This window comes from Oncorhynchus mykiss, chromosome 2 (genome assembly GCF_013265735.2).
Source record: "Oncorhynchus mykiss isolate Arlee chromosome 2, USDA_OmykA_1.1, whole genome shotgun sequence".
NCBI lineage: Eukaryota > Metazoa > Chordata > Actinopteri > Salmoniformes > Salmonidae > Oncorhynchus > Oncorhynchus mykiss.
The window spans coordinates 4,141,913-4,159,647 of NC_048566.1; the positions used below are offsets into that span (position 1 = coordinate 4,141,913).

The following is a 17,735-nucleotide window of genomic DNA, read 5'->3' on the forward strand; positions in this document are numbered from 1 at the left end:
GTAAAGCCATGTAAAAGGAAAACAGACACTTTTTATATGAAGTTTGCATTAAACACTACAGTCAGTGGTGTCTGTGTAGGGGACAACCCACAAGCACGTAGAGCCTGAAAAATCACCAACGGGCAGGGAAAATGGCTAACAAATATTTCATTTAATTTGGGTATTTAATTTAAGAGACAGTTTTACTCTGCTAGCTGCAAAGCTGCTGGAGGGGTAAGAATTTCTCACTCAGAAAGCATTAAGTTCACAACTCATGGTGCCAGCGATTTAAACTAGTCTATATCTTAGCAGGCAGGAGGAGGGATCTCAAAGATCTCTTTCATGGAGCTCTGTGACATGCCAACTCAAACAGGGTGTTCGTCCCCATGGAGCTCTGTGGCATGCCAACTCAAACAGGGTGACGTCCCCAAGGAGCAGGCATATTCTGAACCAGCCCTCTCCTCTCTGTCCTTCAAACATTGATTTGTTTTCAGTTGTCGTCCGCGACAGACAGGCATTACCTCACGTGTTTACACAGTGACTGACAACTTTCCACTGGGTCTGACCAACACTGGGACTGATGATGACCAACATACAGAGTCTGTCCAGGTTCATGTTAACAGACACTGCCTGCTCCAGGAACAGGGTACAATAGGACACACCCCCAATAGGACACCACCACCAATAGGACACAACCACCAATGGGACACCACCACCAATGGGACACAACCACCAATAGGACACGCCACCAATAGGACACACCACCAATAGGACACACCACCAATAGCATACCACCACCAATGGGACACCACCACCAATAGGACACCACCACCAATGGGACACCACCACCAATAGGACACACCACCAATAGGACACACCATCAATAGGACACCACCATCAATAGGACACCCCCCCCAATAAGACACCCCCCCCCCCAATAGGACACACCATCAATAGGACACCCCCCCAATAGGACACCCCCCCCAATAGGACACACCATCAATAGGACACACCATCAATAGGACACCACCACCAGTAGGACACCACCATCAATAGGACACCACCATCAATAGGACACCCCCCCCCCCCCCAATAGGACACACCCCCAATAGGACACCACCACCAGTAGGACACCATCATCAATAGGACACACACCCAATAGGACACCCCCACCAATAGGGCCCACCCCCAATAGGACACCACCACCAATAGAACACACCCCCAATAGAACACACCCCCAATAGGACACCACCACCAATAGGACACCACCACCAATAGGACACCACATGTGGGACACCACCCGTAGGACACCACCCATAGGACACAGCATGTAGGACACCACATGTAGGACACACCACCAATAGGACACACCACCAATAGGACACACCATAGCAAAAAATCTGTGGTCTATGTCTGTTTCGAAATGAGAGACAGAGCGAGAGAGACAGAGAGAGGGAGAGAGAGAGAGAGACAGAGAGACAGCGACAGAGAGACAGAGAGAGGGAGAGACAGAGAGAGACAGTGACAGAGAGAAAGAGAAAGAGAAAAAGAGAGAGAGAGAAAAAGAGAGAGACAGAGAGAGAGAGAGAGAGAGAGAGAGAGAGAGAGAGAGAGAGAGAGAGAGAGAGAGAGAGAGAGAGAGAGACAGAGAGAGGGAGAGACAGAGAGAGACAGTGACAGAGACAGAGAGAGAGAGAGAGACAGCGACAGAGAGAGGGAGAGACAGAGAGAGACAGTGACAGAGAGACAGAGAGAGAGAGAGACAGAGAGACAGAGAGACAGAGAGACAGAGAGAGAGAGAGAGAGACAGAGACAGAGAGAGAGACAGAGAGACAGAGAGACAGAGAGAGAGAGAGAGAGACAGAGAGAGACAGAGAGACAGAGACAGAGAGAGACAGAGACAAAGAGACAGAGAGGGTATAACCTTGCGATATGCCACTTCCTCTCCACTAACAGGTGGATCTCCTCTATTCTCCTGTTGTTGGCGTAGTGAAGGCGCTTGGGGAGATGCTGCTTCAGATAGGGCTTGAAGTGCTGCTCTGTCTTTTTACACTGAGGGGGCAGAACAACACGATTCCAGGTGCTCTGTAGTACAACTTTATCACCCCTATTTCATAAACTATAATTCTGTATTTTTCACCTCAACCTCTGACACCACAACACGGGTATGAATATTGGTCAGAACAATGACTTATAGAGAAGACAATGTGTATGGAAATACAACATGTATAATACTCACCGTAAGATTTGCAATAACAGATTTGGCATCATCTGAAAAAAGACAAACAGTGTTCTGATTGACTGTCGACTGTTAGGAAATGTGCCTCGTTCTACCGTACTACCGAGGACGCAGTCCATAACTGGATCAGTAGGGACACATCAACCTAGTCTGGGGACGAGGAGTCGTGCTCTTCTGAGCAGAAAGATACATGCTAAAGTTATGTTATTGTTTTGGTCTCGACTGACCTGGCCATGTCACCCAGTCAAGGATCAGGGTCACCGAGATACAGTACTCTGTCTTTCTCTACACACTTTCCAGTAACTGGAGGAATGGGTCTGCCTGTCTAAACGCAGCTTATGAGGACCACAATGGGTCTGCCTGTCTAAATGCAGACTATGAGGACCAGAATGGGTCTGCCTGTCTAAACGAAGCCTATGAGGACCGCAATGGGTCTGCCTGTCTAAACGCAGCCTATGAGGACTACAATGGGTCTGCCTGTCTAAACGAAGCCTATGAGGACCACAATGGGTCTGCCTGTCTAAACGAAGCCTATGAGGACTACAATGGGTCTGCCTGTCTAAACGCAGCGTATGAGGACTACAATGGGTCTGCCTGTCTAAACGAAGCCTATGAGGACCGCAATGGGTCTGCCTGTCTAAATGCAGCCTATGAGGACCACAATGGGTCTGCCTGTCTAAACGCAGCCTATGAGGACCACATTAGAAATAGGTCTCTGATTTTGTAGTTGATTAAATCCTCAATGATTTTATTAAGGCATGTTCTTCAATACAGTATTGTGTTTTTAAATGGTCAATCAATCAATACATCAATACACCAATCAGACAAACAAACCAAACGCTCACATTTGGAGTTGTTGGGGTACCTGGAGCGGATCCTGCCCAGGGAGCCGGGGATCAGGATGATGTCATCAACAGTGGCAGGCATGTATGAGCTGAGGAACTCTGTCCTGTCACAGTGAGCCTCCTCCATACCTGAGGAACACATGTTCAGAACAGACTTTAAATCACTGCAGAATGAATACGAAGAAGAAGAAGAAGAAGAAGGTGACTTGATTGTCTATAGTCAGAGAGAATTGGACATCGTCTAGAGCACATGTCAAACTCATTCCATTGGAGGGCCGAGTGTCTGAGGGTTTTTGATCCTGCCTTGTACTTGATTGATGAATTGAGGTCACGAATTAGTAAAGAACTCCCCTCACCTGGTTGTCTAGGGCTTAAACGAAAGGAGAAAACTAAAACCTACAGACACTAGGACCTCCATGGAATGAGTTTGACAGCCCTGGTCTAGAGGTCTGCGGAGGACTGATTTATTCATCCCGCCCACACCCGCTGGCTTTCTGTCCGACTCCCATCCGCTAACGCAAGAACTGGTCCCGAACCCAACCGCAATACTGCCATGTTATTTTAGACGAATGTGACGACTCAGCTCACTTGCCAGCCATGGTTGCAGTAAATTGTGCGCCCTGTAGGAAATATCAAAATGCGCAAAAATAACCTAAGAAATCATTTCAATTACCAGAGATTCTCACGTGGACCATTATATTAGGCTATCGGTATTACTGGCATATATCAGCCAATAGGCTAGGCGTACTTTAAATAGACCTGAGTTGGAGAGACTTTCACTTTCTCTAGAGCTACGTTTTCTTACCTCCCTTTTATGAGTGGGACGATTTTCAGACGGAGACTAATATGAGTGATCAATGTTTATTTATCTATAGGCAATGTAGCAAACTATAGCCTAATCATATTTAGGAAGTACATTTTCTTGGAAAGATAACTGATATGTGATTTCCCCCCCCCCCCCAGCGTGTGTATTGACTAGGTAGAGTTGGTGTGTATTGACTAGGGTTGGTATGTATTGACCAGGGTTGGTATGTATTGACCAGGGTTGGTATGTATTGACCAGGGTTGGTATGTATTGACTAGGGTTGGTATGTATTGACCAGGGTTGGTATGTATTGACCAGGGTTGGTATGTATTAACCAGGGTTGGTATGTATTGACCAGGGTTAGGGTTGGTATGTATTGACCCGGGTTAGGGTTGGTGTGTATTGACCAGGGTTGGGTATGTATTGACCAGGGTTGGTATGTATTGACCCGGGTTGGGGTTGGTGTGTATTGACCAGGGTTGGGGTTGGTGTGTATTGACCAGGGTTAGGGTTGGTATGTATTGACCAGGGTTAGGGTTGGTGTGTATTGACCAGGGTTGGTATGTATTGACCAGGGTTGGTATGTATTGACCAGGGTTAGGGTCAGGGGTCAAGGCGGTTGTGCAGCAGTACCGTGATCTCCCACCATGATGATGTTGACACATCGGTGGAGTTTCATCTGTTTCAGGCCGTCCATCAGCTGACCAATTATCTTATCAATCTCCTTCAGAGGGTTGTTCAGCTGCAGCACAGAATACACTGGTCAATATTCACACAGCAATCACAACGATCAGGGGATATCATAGAAGTATTGATCCCCATACAGAGCATCAAAATACCTCATCATTATTAGACACTGAACATAACACAATCGGCAGCAGTAAAATAACAATGTGGAGGCTATATACAGGGTATTACGGTACTGAGTCAATGTGGAGGTTATATACAGGGTATTACGGTACAGAGTCAATGTGGAGGCTATATACAGGGTATTACGGTACTGAGTCAATGTGGAGGCTATATACAGGGTATTACGGTACAGAGTCAATGTGGAGGCTATATACAGGGTATTACGGTACAGAGTCAATGTGGAGGCTATATACAGGGTATTACGGTACAGAGTCAATGTGGAGGCTATATACAGGGTGTTACGGTACTGAGTCAATGTGGAGGCTATATACAGGGTATTACGGTACAGAGTCAATGTGGAGGCTATATACAGGGTATTACGGTACAGAGTCAATGTGGAGGCTATATACAGGGTATTACGGTACAGAGTCAATGTGGAGGCTATATACAGGGTGTTACGGTACTGAGTCAATGTGGAGGCTATATACAGGGTGTTACGGTACAGAGTCAATGTGGAGGCTATATACAGGGTGTTACGGTACTGAGTCAATGTGGAGGCTATATACAGGGTGTTACGGTACTGAGTCAATGTGGAGGCTATATACAGGGTGTTACGGTACAGAGTCAATGTGGAGGCTATATACAGGGTGTTACGGTACAGAGTCAATGTGGAGGCTATATACAGGGTGTTACGGTACAGAGTCAATGTGGAGGCTATATACAGGGTGTTACGGTACAGAGTCAATGTGGAGGCTATATACAGGGGGTACCGGTACAGAGTCAATGTGGAGGCTATATACAGGGTATTACGGTACAGAGTCAATGTGGAGGCTATATACAGGGTGTTACGGTACAGAGTCAATGTGGAGGCTATATACAGGGTGTTACGGTACAGAGTCAATGTGGAGGCTATATACAGGGTGTTACGGTACAGAGTCAATGTGGAGGCTATATACAGGGTATTACGGTACAGAGTCAATGTGGAGGCTATATACAGGGTGTTACGGTACAGAGTCAATGTGGAGGCTATATACACGGTATTACGGTACAGAGTCAATGTGGAGGCTATATACAGGGTGTTACGGTACAGAGTCAATGTGGAGGCTATATACAGGGTGTTACGGTACTGAGTCAATGTGGAGGCTATATACAGGGTGTTACGGTACAGAGTCAATGTGGAGGCTATATACAGGGTGTTACGGTACAGAGTCAATGTGGAGGCTATATACAGGGTGTTACGGTACAGAGTCAATGTGGAGGTTATATACAGGGTGTTACGGTACTGAGTCAATGTGGAGGCTATATACCGGGTATTACGGTACTGAGTCAATGTGGAGGCTATATACAGGGTGATACGGTACAGAGTCAATGTGGAGGATCTATACAGGGTGTTACGGTACAGAGTCAATGTGGAGGTTATATACAGGGTGTTACGGTACAGAGTCAATGTGGAGGATCTATACAGGGTGTTACGGTACAGAGTCAATGTGGAGGTTATATACAGGGTGTTACGGTACAGAGTCAATGTGGAGGCTATATACAGGGTGTTACGGTACAGAGTCAATGTGGAGGCTATATACAGGGTATTACGGTACAGAGTCAATGTGGAGGCTATATACAGGGTATTACGGTACAGAGTCAATGTGGAGGCTATATACAGGGTATTACGGTACAGAGTCAATGTGGAGGCTATATACAGGGTATTACGGTACAGAGTCAATGTGGAGGCTATATACAGGGTATTACGGTACAGAGTCAATGTGGAGGCTATATACAGGGTGTTACGGTACTGAGTCAATGTGGAGGCTATATACAGGGTGTTACGGTACAGAGTCAATGTGGAGGCTATATACAGGGGGTACCGGTACAGAGTCAATGTGGAGGCTATATACAGGGTGTTACGGTACAGAGTCAATGTGGAGGCTATATACAGGGTGTTACGGTACTGAGTCAATGTGGAGGCTATATACAGGGTGTTACGGTACAGAGTCAATGTGGAGGCTATATACAGGGTGTTACGGTACAGAGTCAATGTGGAGGCTATATACAGGGTATTACGGTACAGAGTCAATGTGGAGGCTATATACAGGGTGTTACGGTACTGAGTCAATGTGGAGGCTATATACAGGGTGTTACGGTACAGAGTCAATGTGAAGGCTATATACAGGGTGTTACGGTACAGAGTCAATGTGGAGGCTATATACAGGGTATTACGGTACAGAGTCAATGTGGAGGCTATATACAGGGTGTTACGGTACTGGGTCAATGTGGAGGCTATATACAGGGTGTTACGGTACAGAGTCAATGTGGAGGCTATATACAGGGTGTTACGGTACAGAGTCAATGTGGAGGCTATATACAGGGTGTTACGGTACTGAGTCAATGTGGAGTCTATATACAGGGTATTACGGTACAGAGTCAATGTGGAGGCTATATACAGGGTGTTACGGTACAGAGTCAATGTGGAGGCTATATACAGGGTGTTACGGTACAGAGTCAATGTGGTGGCTATATACAGGGTGTTACGGTACAGAGTCAATGTGGAGGCTATATACAGGGTGTTACGGTACTGGGTCAATGTGGAGGCTATATACAGGGTGTTACGGTACAGAGTCAATGTGGAGGCTATATACAGGGTGTTACGGTACCGAGTCAATGTGGAGGCTATATACAGGGTGTTACGGTACAGAGTCAATGTGGAGGCTATATACAGGGTGTTACGGTACAGAGTCAATGTGGTGGCTATATACAGGGTGTTACGGTACAGAGTGGTGCCCACTGCTACTGTTTAATTATTTGTTACTTTTATTTCTCTATTTTTTACTTATTAACCCTTATTTTTCTTAAAACTTCTTAATTAAGCATTGTTGGTGTTAAGGCCTTGTCAGTAAACATTTCACTGTAAGGTATGTCGTATTCGGCGCATGTGACAAATACAATTTGACTAGAAATACAAAATCTCTAGTAAATGGTTAATCAATTCCACACTGTACAAGTCATGCATGTACATGCCTGGGTTTGTTTGAGGCCTTGCTATGGCTGGACAGTTGAAACAGAAAGCCAGTGTTTACTACAGTGTTGTAGATTGTTCTGTATGTAACTAGCTCCATCTGGCATGAGTGCTGCTGTCGTGAGTGCTGCTTAACACATACTCAGGTCCCGGTAGTCTGAACCACAACTGTCTCTCCCCCTCAGACTCTGCCCTAGACCCAGCCTCAGCCTCAGCCCTAGACCCAGCCTCAGCCTCAGCCCTAGACCCAGCCTCAGCCCCCAGCCTCAGCCCCCAGCCCTAGACCCAGCCTCAGCCCCCAGCCCTAGACCCAGCCTCAGCCCTCAGCCCTAGACCCAGCCTCAGCCCCCAGACTCAGCCCCCAGCCCTAGACCCAGCCTCAGCCCCCAGCCTCAGCCCCCAGCCCTAGACCCAGCCTCAGCCCTAGCCTCAGCCTCCAGCCTCAGACCTCAGCCTCCAGCCCCTGCCCTAGACCCAGCCTCCAGCCTCCATACTCAGCCCCCAGCCTCCAGCCCCCAGCCTCCAGCTCACCTCAGTGCTCATGGGCCCCAGCTTGTGGCCAAAGGTGTCCGGCTGCTCGGAGTGCATGGCGTAAACATACGGCCTGAAACAACACAGGTGGAAGGGAATCTCAGGTTGGCCATGTGTATCCTCTACCACCCCCAGGTCTCAAATACAGGCCTAGGATATGGCAGCAAAGTTACTTACTCAAAGTCAGATGGAGATTGCTGCTAAGCATAGAGCGGCCATCTTGGATGCATGTAGAGGATGGGTGTTTCACTGCTGGTATATCATTGCAGATAGTAACAGCCTAAAGAAGAGGATAAAAGAAGCTGACTTTACCTTTCTCCGTCTGGCAGATGAAGCCATTGTAGCATGGTCAGGACTCTCCTCTCCAACGGGATGGACCTGGAAAGACACATCAGATGAGTTCATTATATGGAGGACAAAATGGAGATCACTGAACAAAATGTATGGGGTGCTGTGTATCAATGGCTTTACTGTGTCTGGGGTGCTGTGTCTGGGAGGCTGTGTCTGGGGTGCTGTGTCTGGGAGGCTGTGTCTGGGGTGTTGTGTCTGGGAGGCTGTGTCTGGGAGGCTGTGTATCAATGTTTTACTGTGTATTACAACACCACATTTTATCCTTTCTGTTTGCATCCAGGAAAACTGCCAGATTAGAACCACTACAGACATTATAACAGGCCTATATAGTCCTGGGGTACACCAGATTAGAACCACTAAAGACATTATAACAGGCCTATATAGTCCTGGGGTACACCAGATTAGAACCACTACAGACATTATAACAGGCCTATATAGTCATGCACCAGATTAGAACCACTACAGACATTATAACAGGCCTATATAGTCATGCACCAGATTAGAACCACTACAGACATTATAACAGGCCTATATAGTCCTGGGGTACACCAGATTAGAACCACTACAGACATTATAACAGACCTATTTAGTCCTGGGGTACACCAGATTAGAACCACTAAAGACATAACAGGCCTATATAGTCCTGGGGTACACCAGATTAGAACCACTACAGACATTATAACAGACCTATATAGTCCTGGGGTACACCAGATTAGAACCACTACAGACATTATAACAGACCTATATAGTCCTGGGGTACACCAGATTAGAACCACTACAGACATTATAACAGACCTATTTAGTCCTGGGGTACACCAGATTAGAACCACTAAAGACATAACAGGCCTATATAGTCCTGGGGTACACCAGATTAGAACCACTACAGACATTATAACAGACCTATTTAGTCCTGGGGTACACCAGATTAGAACCACTAAAGACATAACAGGCCTATATAGTCATGCACCAGATTAGAACCACTACAGACATTATAACAGACCTATATAGTCCTGGGTTACACCAGATTAGATCCACTAAAGACATAACAGACCTATATAGTCCTGGGGTACAACAGATTAGAACCACTAAATACATTATAACAGACCTATATAGTCCTGGGTTACACCAGATTAGAACCACTAAAGACATAACAGGCCTATTTAGTCCTGGGGTACACCAGATTAGAACCACTAAAGACATAACAGGCCTATATAGTCCTGGGGTACACCAGATTAGAACCACTAAAGACATTATAACAGACCTATATAGTCCTGGGTTACACCAGATTAGAACCACTAAAGACATAACAGGCCTATATAATCCCTTTCCTTCCCCCCTGGATGTCTTTGAACCTCAAAGCCTCCGCCCTGTTCCTATTTTGTGGGCCACGAACAGACCTCCATCCTCCAGCCCACTAGGCACAGCTGCCAACCATCAACCCCAGGGTTTGCCTCTCTAACTGGGGCTTGACATGTGGGGGAGCATGGAAGGGGGTAGATCTTATCCCACTAAATCACTACAGGGGGGATTCTCTTCTTCTCAACCCCTCTGGTGTTGGTTAAGACCTCCCTGGAGTTGGTCTTAACAGAAACTCCACAAAGCTACAACCACAACTCCCCGTCATCTCCAGACCTCATTGGTTAAATAATACAGTCTTATACTGTACTGTAAAGTGACCCCTCCTCCTCCTCCTCAGTGCCCTGGGCCCCCCCTCCTCCTCCTCAGTGCCCTGGGCCCCCCTCCTCCTCCTCAGTGCCCTGGTCCCCCCCTCCTCCTCCTCAGTGCCCTGCCCCCCCACCTCAGGAAGTGCACCTTGAAATGCACTTTGTCACTGCTTTTGAAGGAGCCCCCCCCCAGCTGGCCAAGTTCACATGCAGGCACCCCGTTTTACGTTAAAAGGCCGATTTGAGTCAAATTGCTCTCAAAACAGTTAGGTCTGTACGCCTCTGAACTGAAGTCTGCCTCAAAGGCCTCTGTGTCTTATGAATGTGTGATGCATTGTGTTTTTTTAGCAGCCTGCAACGCGTTATGTTAGCCAGAGTACAACTAAACAAGAACATGTCCATGTAGTTTCCGTGTTATGACAATATAATGGCAACACTTTCTGTTGTGTTTTGTCTTTGAGAGTAGACTGTCTTTGAGAGTAGACTGTCTTTGAGAGTTGTGTTTTGTCTTTGAGAGTAGACTGTCTTTGAGAGTAGACTGTCTTTGAGAGTAGACTGTCTTTGAGAGTTGCGTTTTGTCTTTGAGAGTAGACTGTCTTTGAGAGTAGTGTTTTGTCTTTGAGAGTAGACTGTCTTTGAGAGTAGTGTTTTGTCTTTGAGAGTAGACTGTCTTTGAGAGTTGTGTTTTGTCTTTGAGAGTAGACTGTCTTTGAGAGTTGTGTTTTGTCTTTGAGAGTAGACTGTCTTTGAGAGTAGACTGTCTTTGAGAGTTGTGTTTTGTCTTTGAGAGTAGACTGTCTTTGAGAGTAGTGTTTTGTCTTTGAGAGTAGACTGTCTTTGAGAGTAGTGTTTTGTCGTTGAGAGTAGTGTTTTGTCTTTGAGAGTAGACTGTCTTTGAGAGTAGACTGTCTTTGAGAGTAGACTGTCTTTGAGAGTTGTGTTTTGTCTTTGAGAGTAGACTGTCTTTGAGAGTTGTGTTTTGTCTTTGAGAGTAGACTGTCTTTGAGAGTAGACTGTCTTTGAGAGTTGTGTTTTGTCTTTGAGAGTAGACTGTCTTTGAGAGTAGTGTTTTGTCTTTGAGAGTAGACTGTCTTTGAGAGTAGTGTTTTGTCGTTGAGAGTAGTGTTTTGTCTTTGAGAGTAGACTGTCTTTGAGAGTAGTGTTTTGTCTTTGAGAGTAGACTGTCTGAGAGTAGACTGTCTTTGAGAGTAGTGTTTTGTCTTTGAGAGTAGACTGTCTTTGAGAGTAGAATGTCTTTGAGAGTAGTGCTTTGTCTTTGAGAGTAGACTGTCTTTGAGAGTAGACTGTCTTTGAGAGTAGTGCTTTGTCTTTGAGAGTAGTGTTTTGTCTTTGAGAGTAGTGCTTTGTCTTTGAGAGTAGTGCTTTGTCTTTGAGAGTAGACTGTCTTTGAGAGTAGACTGTCTTTGAGAGTAGTGCTTTGTCTTTGAGAGTAGTGTTTTGTCTTTGAGAGTAGACTGTCTTTAAGAGTAGACTGTCTTTGAGAGTAGTGTTTTGTCTTTGAGAGTAGACTGTCTTTGAGAGTAGACTGTCTTTGAGAGTAGACTGTCTTTGAGAGTAGACTGTCTTTGAGAGTTGTGTTTTGTCTTTGAGAGTAGACTGTCTTTGAGAGTAGTGTTTTGTCTTTGAGAGTAGACTGTCTTTGAGAGTAGTGTTTTGTCGTTGAGAGTAGTGTTTTGTCTTTGAGAGTAGACTGTCTTTGAGAGTAGTGTTTTGTCTTTGAGAGTAGACTGTCTTTGAGAGTAGACTGTCTTTGAGAGTAGTGTTTTGTCTTTGAGAGTAGACTGTCTTTGAGAGTAGTGTTTTGTCTTTGAGAGTAGACTGTCTTTGAGAGTAGACTGTCTTTGAGAGTAGACTGTCTTTGAGAGTAGTGCTTTGTCTTTGAGAGTAGACTGTCTTTGAGAGTAGACTGTCTTTGGGAGTAGTGCTTTGTCTTTGAGAGTAGTGTTTTGTCTTTGAGAGTAGTGCTTTGTCTTTGAGAGTAGTGCTTTGTCTTTGAGAGTAGACTGTCTTTGAGAGTAGACTGTCTTTGAGAGTAGTGCTTTGTCTTTGAGAGTAGTGTTTTGTCTTTGAGAGTAGACTGTCTTTAAGAGTAGACTGTCTTTGAGAGTAGTGTTTTGTCTTTGAGAGTAGACTGTCTTTGAGAGTAGACTGTCTTTGAGAGTAGTGTTTTGTCTTTGAGAGTAGTGCTTTGTCTTTGAGAGTAGACTGTCTTTGAGAGTAGACTGTCTTTGAGAGTAGTGTTTTGTCTTTGAGAGTAGTGTTTTGTCTTTGAGAGTAGTGCTGAGCCACTAATGCTTTTCTAGGTCCATTTAAAAATATCACGCTTTTTCAATTTCAGTTTTGATATCATAATTTTTTTTACATTAAATGCATTATAAAATAATTACAAAAACAATTTAGCTTTTTAATGGAAATTCCAAAGCCAAAAGTAGTTAACATTAAATTTCCAAAACACTGAAATATTCCATTGTCTCTGTCAAGTCCACATAGGGTAGACATCAATTAAAAATTAAAAATAAATTACTATGAAATAATACAATATTCGTATATTACTTTGTATTTTTCATTCCTTAAAGTCATCATCTCATCTCTGCTAAGGCAGTAGCAACCAAACAGACAGACCATCTAATGTTATCTCTATCTCTCTCGGTGTGTTGTGTCCATTCATCTCTCATGCGGTCTGTGTGTATCTAACCTAATGTAGCAGGCATAAAAGAGTATTATCTTCTCTGCCTGACCCAGAAAAAACAGGTGCAATGTATTATGGTCAATATAGTTATTTACCACGTTTCTGCGCTTAACAAGGTTGAATATTTGCTTAATGAAAACTACATCTCCCTTCAACCCAGCATCCCACATAGTTCTTGATTTATCTCATGAATGATTTTGATTTCTCCCCAGAGAAACAGCGCGTTGGGCTCACAAAACAAATTTACTAAATTTAATTCAAGTAATTGAATCGATGTTGATCTAATTAGTTGTTTAATAACCCAAAAAAATCACGAAATGTCAGTTAATCGCTAAGCACTACTTGAGAATTCTGAGGAGTATATTGACAGGCTGTGAGCTGTGAGGTGATAAAGTTTGTGGGACATAATATCTTTACATTGAGAAGAGGGGAATACGATACAAATGGCCTTGAACAGATTTTTTTCAGATGTGGTGTAGAGAGAGAGAGAGAGAGAGGTGGTGGTGGTTAGGGGGAGAGTTTAGAGAGAGAGGTAGTCAGAGAGAGAGAGAGAGAGAGGTAGTCAGACAGAGAGAGAGAGGTAGACAGAGAGAGAGAGAGGGGAGGTGGTGGTTAGGGGGAGAGTTTAGAGAGAGAGGTAGTCAGAGAGAGAGAGAGAGAGGTAGTCAGACAGAGAGAGAGAGGTAGACAGAGAGAGAGAGAGGGGAGGTGGTGGTTAGGGGGAGAGTTTAGAGAGAGAGGTAGTCAGAGAGAGAGAGAGAGAGAGGTAGTCAGACAGAGAGAGAGAGGTAGACAGAGAGAGAGAGAGAGAGAGAGAGGGGAGGTGGTGGTTAGGGGGAGAGTTTAGAGAGAGAGGTAGTCAGAGAGAGAGAGAGAGAGAGGTAGTCAGACAGAGAGAGAGAGGTAGACAGAGAGAGAGAGAGAGAGAGAGAGGGGAGGTGGTGGTTAGGGGGAGAGTTTAGAGAGAGAGGTAGTCAGAGAGAGAGAGAGAGAGAGAGAGAGAGAGAGAGAGGTAGTCAGACAGAGAGAGAGAGGTAGACAGAGAGAGAGAGAGGGGAGGTGGTGGTTAGGGGGAGAGTTTAGAGAGAGAGGTAGTCAGAGAGAGAGAGGTAGAGAGGGAGAGAGAGAGGTAGACAGAGAGAGAGAGAGGGGAGGTGGTGGTTAGGGGGAGAGTTTAGAGAGAGAGGTAGTCAGAAAGAGAGAGAGAGAGAGAGAGAGAGAGAGAAAGAGGTAGTCAGACAGAGAGAGAGAGAGGGGAGGTGGTGGTTAGGGGGAGAGTGAGAGAGAGAGGTAGTCAGAGAGAGAGAGGTAGACAGACAGAGAGAGGGGTAGACAGAGAGAGAGAGGTAGACAGAGAGAGAGAGAGAGAGAGAGAGGTAGACAGAGAGAGAGAGACAGAGAGGTAGACAGAGAGAGCGAGAGAGACAGAGAGGTAGACAAAGAGAGCGAGAGAGGTAGACAGACAGAGAGAGAGAGAGACAGAGAGGTAGACAGTAGGAGAGAGAGAGAGAGATAAAGAGGTAGACAGAGACAGCGAGAGAGGTAGACAGACAGAAAGGGTGTGGGGGAGAGAGGGAGAGACTTACACAGGCCAGAAGAAAGTGCCAGCTTTCACCCCCTGCTTCACTGCTGTAATCCAGATCTAGGACAAGAATAAAAGTGAATATAACCACAGTAAATTATCTGTAAAACTGTGATATAAGACAATATCATTTATCATGTAATGGCATATAACACCTTTAAGGACAATGGGAAAATCAATTTTCGTCAACAAAGGTTCTTCAAAAGCGTTTGTGACCTTAAACCACTACAGTACATTTGCAAGGCTGACGCCATTTCCAATTCAATGTCTCAACTTGAAATGGACGGTTATTACTTTTAAACACTACTCACTAGTTTTACAACATTCATACTCAAAGCCAAGTTAAACAGTCTCATATGGAAGGAGAGAGAGAGAGAGAGAGAGAGAGAGAGAGAGAGAGAGAGGCAAACCTGGCCAGCTGTCAGTAAGGCCATTACTGTGCAAATAGAACACAGATGCAGGCCTTCTAGAATGGGAGGGAGGGCTTCTAGTTTGGGAGGGGGGTGCTTCTAGAATGGGAGGGGGGCTTCTAGAATTGGAGGGGGCTTCTAGAATGGGAGGGGAGGCTTCTAGAATGGGAGGGGAGGCTTCTAGAATGGGAGGGGGCTTCTAGAATGGGAGGGAGGGCTTCTAGAATGGGAGGGAGGGCCTATAGAATGGGAGGGAGGGCCTATAGAATGGGAGGGAGGGCTTCTAGAATGGGATGGGGGCTTCTAGAATGGGATGGGGGCTTCTAGAGTGACTTACAGTGCCTTTAGAAAATATTCATACCTCTTAACTTATTCCACATTCTGTTGTTACAGCCTAAAAAGTGGTCATCAATCTACACACAATATCCCATAATGACAAAGTGAAAACAGATTTCTAGACATTTCATAAAATTAATTGAAAATTAAATACAGACATATCTCATTTATACAAGTATTCATACCCCTGAGTCAATACGTGTTAGAATCACCTTTGGCAGCGATTACAGCTGTGTGTCTTTCTGGGTAAGTTTCTAAAAGCTTTGCACACCTAGATTGTACAATATTTGCAGAATATTCAAGCTCTGTCAAGTTGGTTGTTGATCATTGCTAGACAGCCATTTTCTTGCCAAGTCTTGCCATAGATTTTCAAACCGATTTGAGTCAAAACTAGGCCACTCAGGAACATTCAATGTCATCTTGGTGAGCAACTCCAGTGTATATTTTGCCTTCTGTTTTAAGTTACTGTCCTGCTGAAAAGTGAATTTGTCTCGCAGTCTGTTGGAAAGCAGACTCAACAAGGTTTTCCTCTAGGATTTTGCCTGTGCTCAGCTCTATTCCGTTTATTTTTATCCTTAAAAAAATCCCTAATCCTTGCCAATGACAAGCATACCCATAACATGATGCAACCACCACCATGCTTGAAAATATGGAGATTGGTACTCAGTAATGTGTTGTGTTGAATTTGCCCCAAACATAACACTTTGTATTCAGGATATAAAGTTAATTTCTTTGCCACATTTTTTTTACTTTAGTATCTTATTGCAAACAGGATGCATGTTTTGGAATATTTGTATTCTCTACATACTTCCTTCTTTTCACTCTGTCATTTAGGTTAGTATTGTGGAGTAACTAGAATGTTGTTGATCCATCCTCCGTTTTCTCCTGTCACAGCCATTAAACTCTGTACCTGTTTTAAAGTCACCATTGGCCTCGTGGTGAAATGAGCGGATTCCTTCCTCTCTGGCAACTGAGTTAGGAAGGACGCCTGTATCTTTATAGTGACTCAGTGTGTTGATACCCCATCCAAAGTGTAATTAATAACTTCACCATTCTCAAAGGGATATTCAATGTCTGCTTCTTTATTTTTACCCATCTACCAATAGGAGCCCTTCTTTGTGAGGCATTGGAAAACCTCTCTGGTGTAATGTGGTTGAATCTGCTCGACTGAGGGACCTTACAGATAATTGTATGTGTGGGGTACAGAGATGAGGCAGTCATTCAAAAAATCATTTTAAACACTATTATTGCACACAGAGTGAGTCCATGCAACTTATTATGTGACTTGTTAAGTAATCTATGCCATAACAAAGGGGTTCAATACTTATTGACTCAAGACCTTTCAGCTTTTCATTTGTAATTCATTTCAAAAAACATAATTCCACTTTGACATTATGGGGTATTGTGTGGAAGGGCAGTGAAACTCAATCTGAATGGAATCCATTTTAAATTCAGGCTGTAACACAAGGAAATGTGTAACAAGTCACGGGGTGTGAATCCTTTGTGAAGGCGCTGTATGACTGAACCACAGAACAGAGCAGAGAGAGTCGGGCCTCACCGGCTGTCCTCCCCACCAACGGTGATTCAGCTTCTCTCGACCCCGCAGGTTAAAGTTGGCATCAAACACAGGGTCATGCATGGAGTTGCCAACGATGCCATGGGACTCAGGGTACAGGCCCTACAGGAGGTCAGGACGGAGGTGTTAACCCGATGAGGCTGGATGTTACATTACGGAAAAACTGAAGCTAAAATGTTCAGCTGAGTTCAGCAAGGAGGAAAAAAAAGGATGATTGACCAGTACGTACCGTTGCAAGAGTATAGAGATTGGGGAACGTTTTCGTGGGGTACACGGGTCTCATGTAAGGAGCATGGGTACCACAGGCTCCTAGAGGTAAAAAGGCACAGACAGATATGATGCAATGGTACGGGCTCCCGAGTGGCGCAGCGGTCTAAGACACTGCATCTCAGTGCTAGAGGCGTCACTACAGACATCCTGGTTCGATTCCAGGCTGTATCACAACCAGCCGTGATTGAGAGTCCCATAAGGCGGCACACAATTGGCCCAACGTCGTCTGAGTTAGGGTTTGGCCGGGGTAGGCCTTCATTGTAAATAATAATTAGTTCTTAACTGACTTGCCTAGTTTAATAAAGTGAATAAAGTAGCCCCTCTCAAATGAAGCCTTGTTATGGATGATTCATAATATCTTACTGAGTTTCTCGATGTTGGGGATCACTGTGCTTCCTCTCTTCATGTAGGAGGCTCTGAACCCATCCACTGACACCATGATGAGAGGGGGACGGACAAACCTGGGGACAAAAGATCATGAGACTATCTCTGATGTTCTTATGTTTTTTTTTTGTGAATCGCTGTGAAATAGTTGTGAAAGGTTAAACAAAAAAATGTTTTTTTTTATAAAAAGGTCT

At 44.8% G+C, this 17,735-nt stretch overlaps 1 protein-coding gene across 2 annotated transcripts in view; it reads right to left on the bottom strand.

Annotated features, from left to right (window-relative positions):
• enpp2 (ectonucleotide pyrophosphatase/phosphodiesterase 2) overlaps positions 1–17,735 on the bottom strand; it is a 44,715-nt gene that overhangs the window by 19,603 nt on the left and 7,377 nt on the right. For both annotated transcript variants that reach the window (XM_036935449.1, XM_036935456.1), the window contains exons 6-15: positions 17,521–17,618; positions 17,117–17,196; positions 16,870–16,989; positions 14,570–14,625; positions 8,571–8,636; positions 8,259–8,331; positions 4,502–4,610; positions 3,064–3,192; positions 2,219–2,250; positions 1,904–2,031 (exon numbers count right to left, since the gene is read on the bottom strand). In XM_036935449.1, the coding sequence (XP_036791344.1) occupies positions 1,904–2,031; positions 2,219–2,250; positions 3,064–3,192; positions 4,502–4,610; positions 8,259–8,331; positions 8,571–8,636; positions 14,570–14,625; positions 16,870–16,989; positions 17,117–17,196; positions 17,521–17,618 (891 nt within the window). The remainder of the gene's footprint in view (positions 1–1,903; positions 2,032–2,218; positions 2,251–3,063; positions 3,193–4,501; positions 4,611–8,258; positions 8,332–8,570; positions 8,637–14,569; positions 14,626–16,869; positions 16,990–17,116; positions 17,197–17,520; positions 17,619–17,735) is intronic.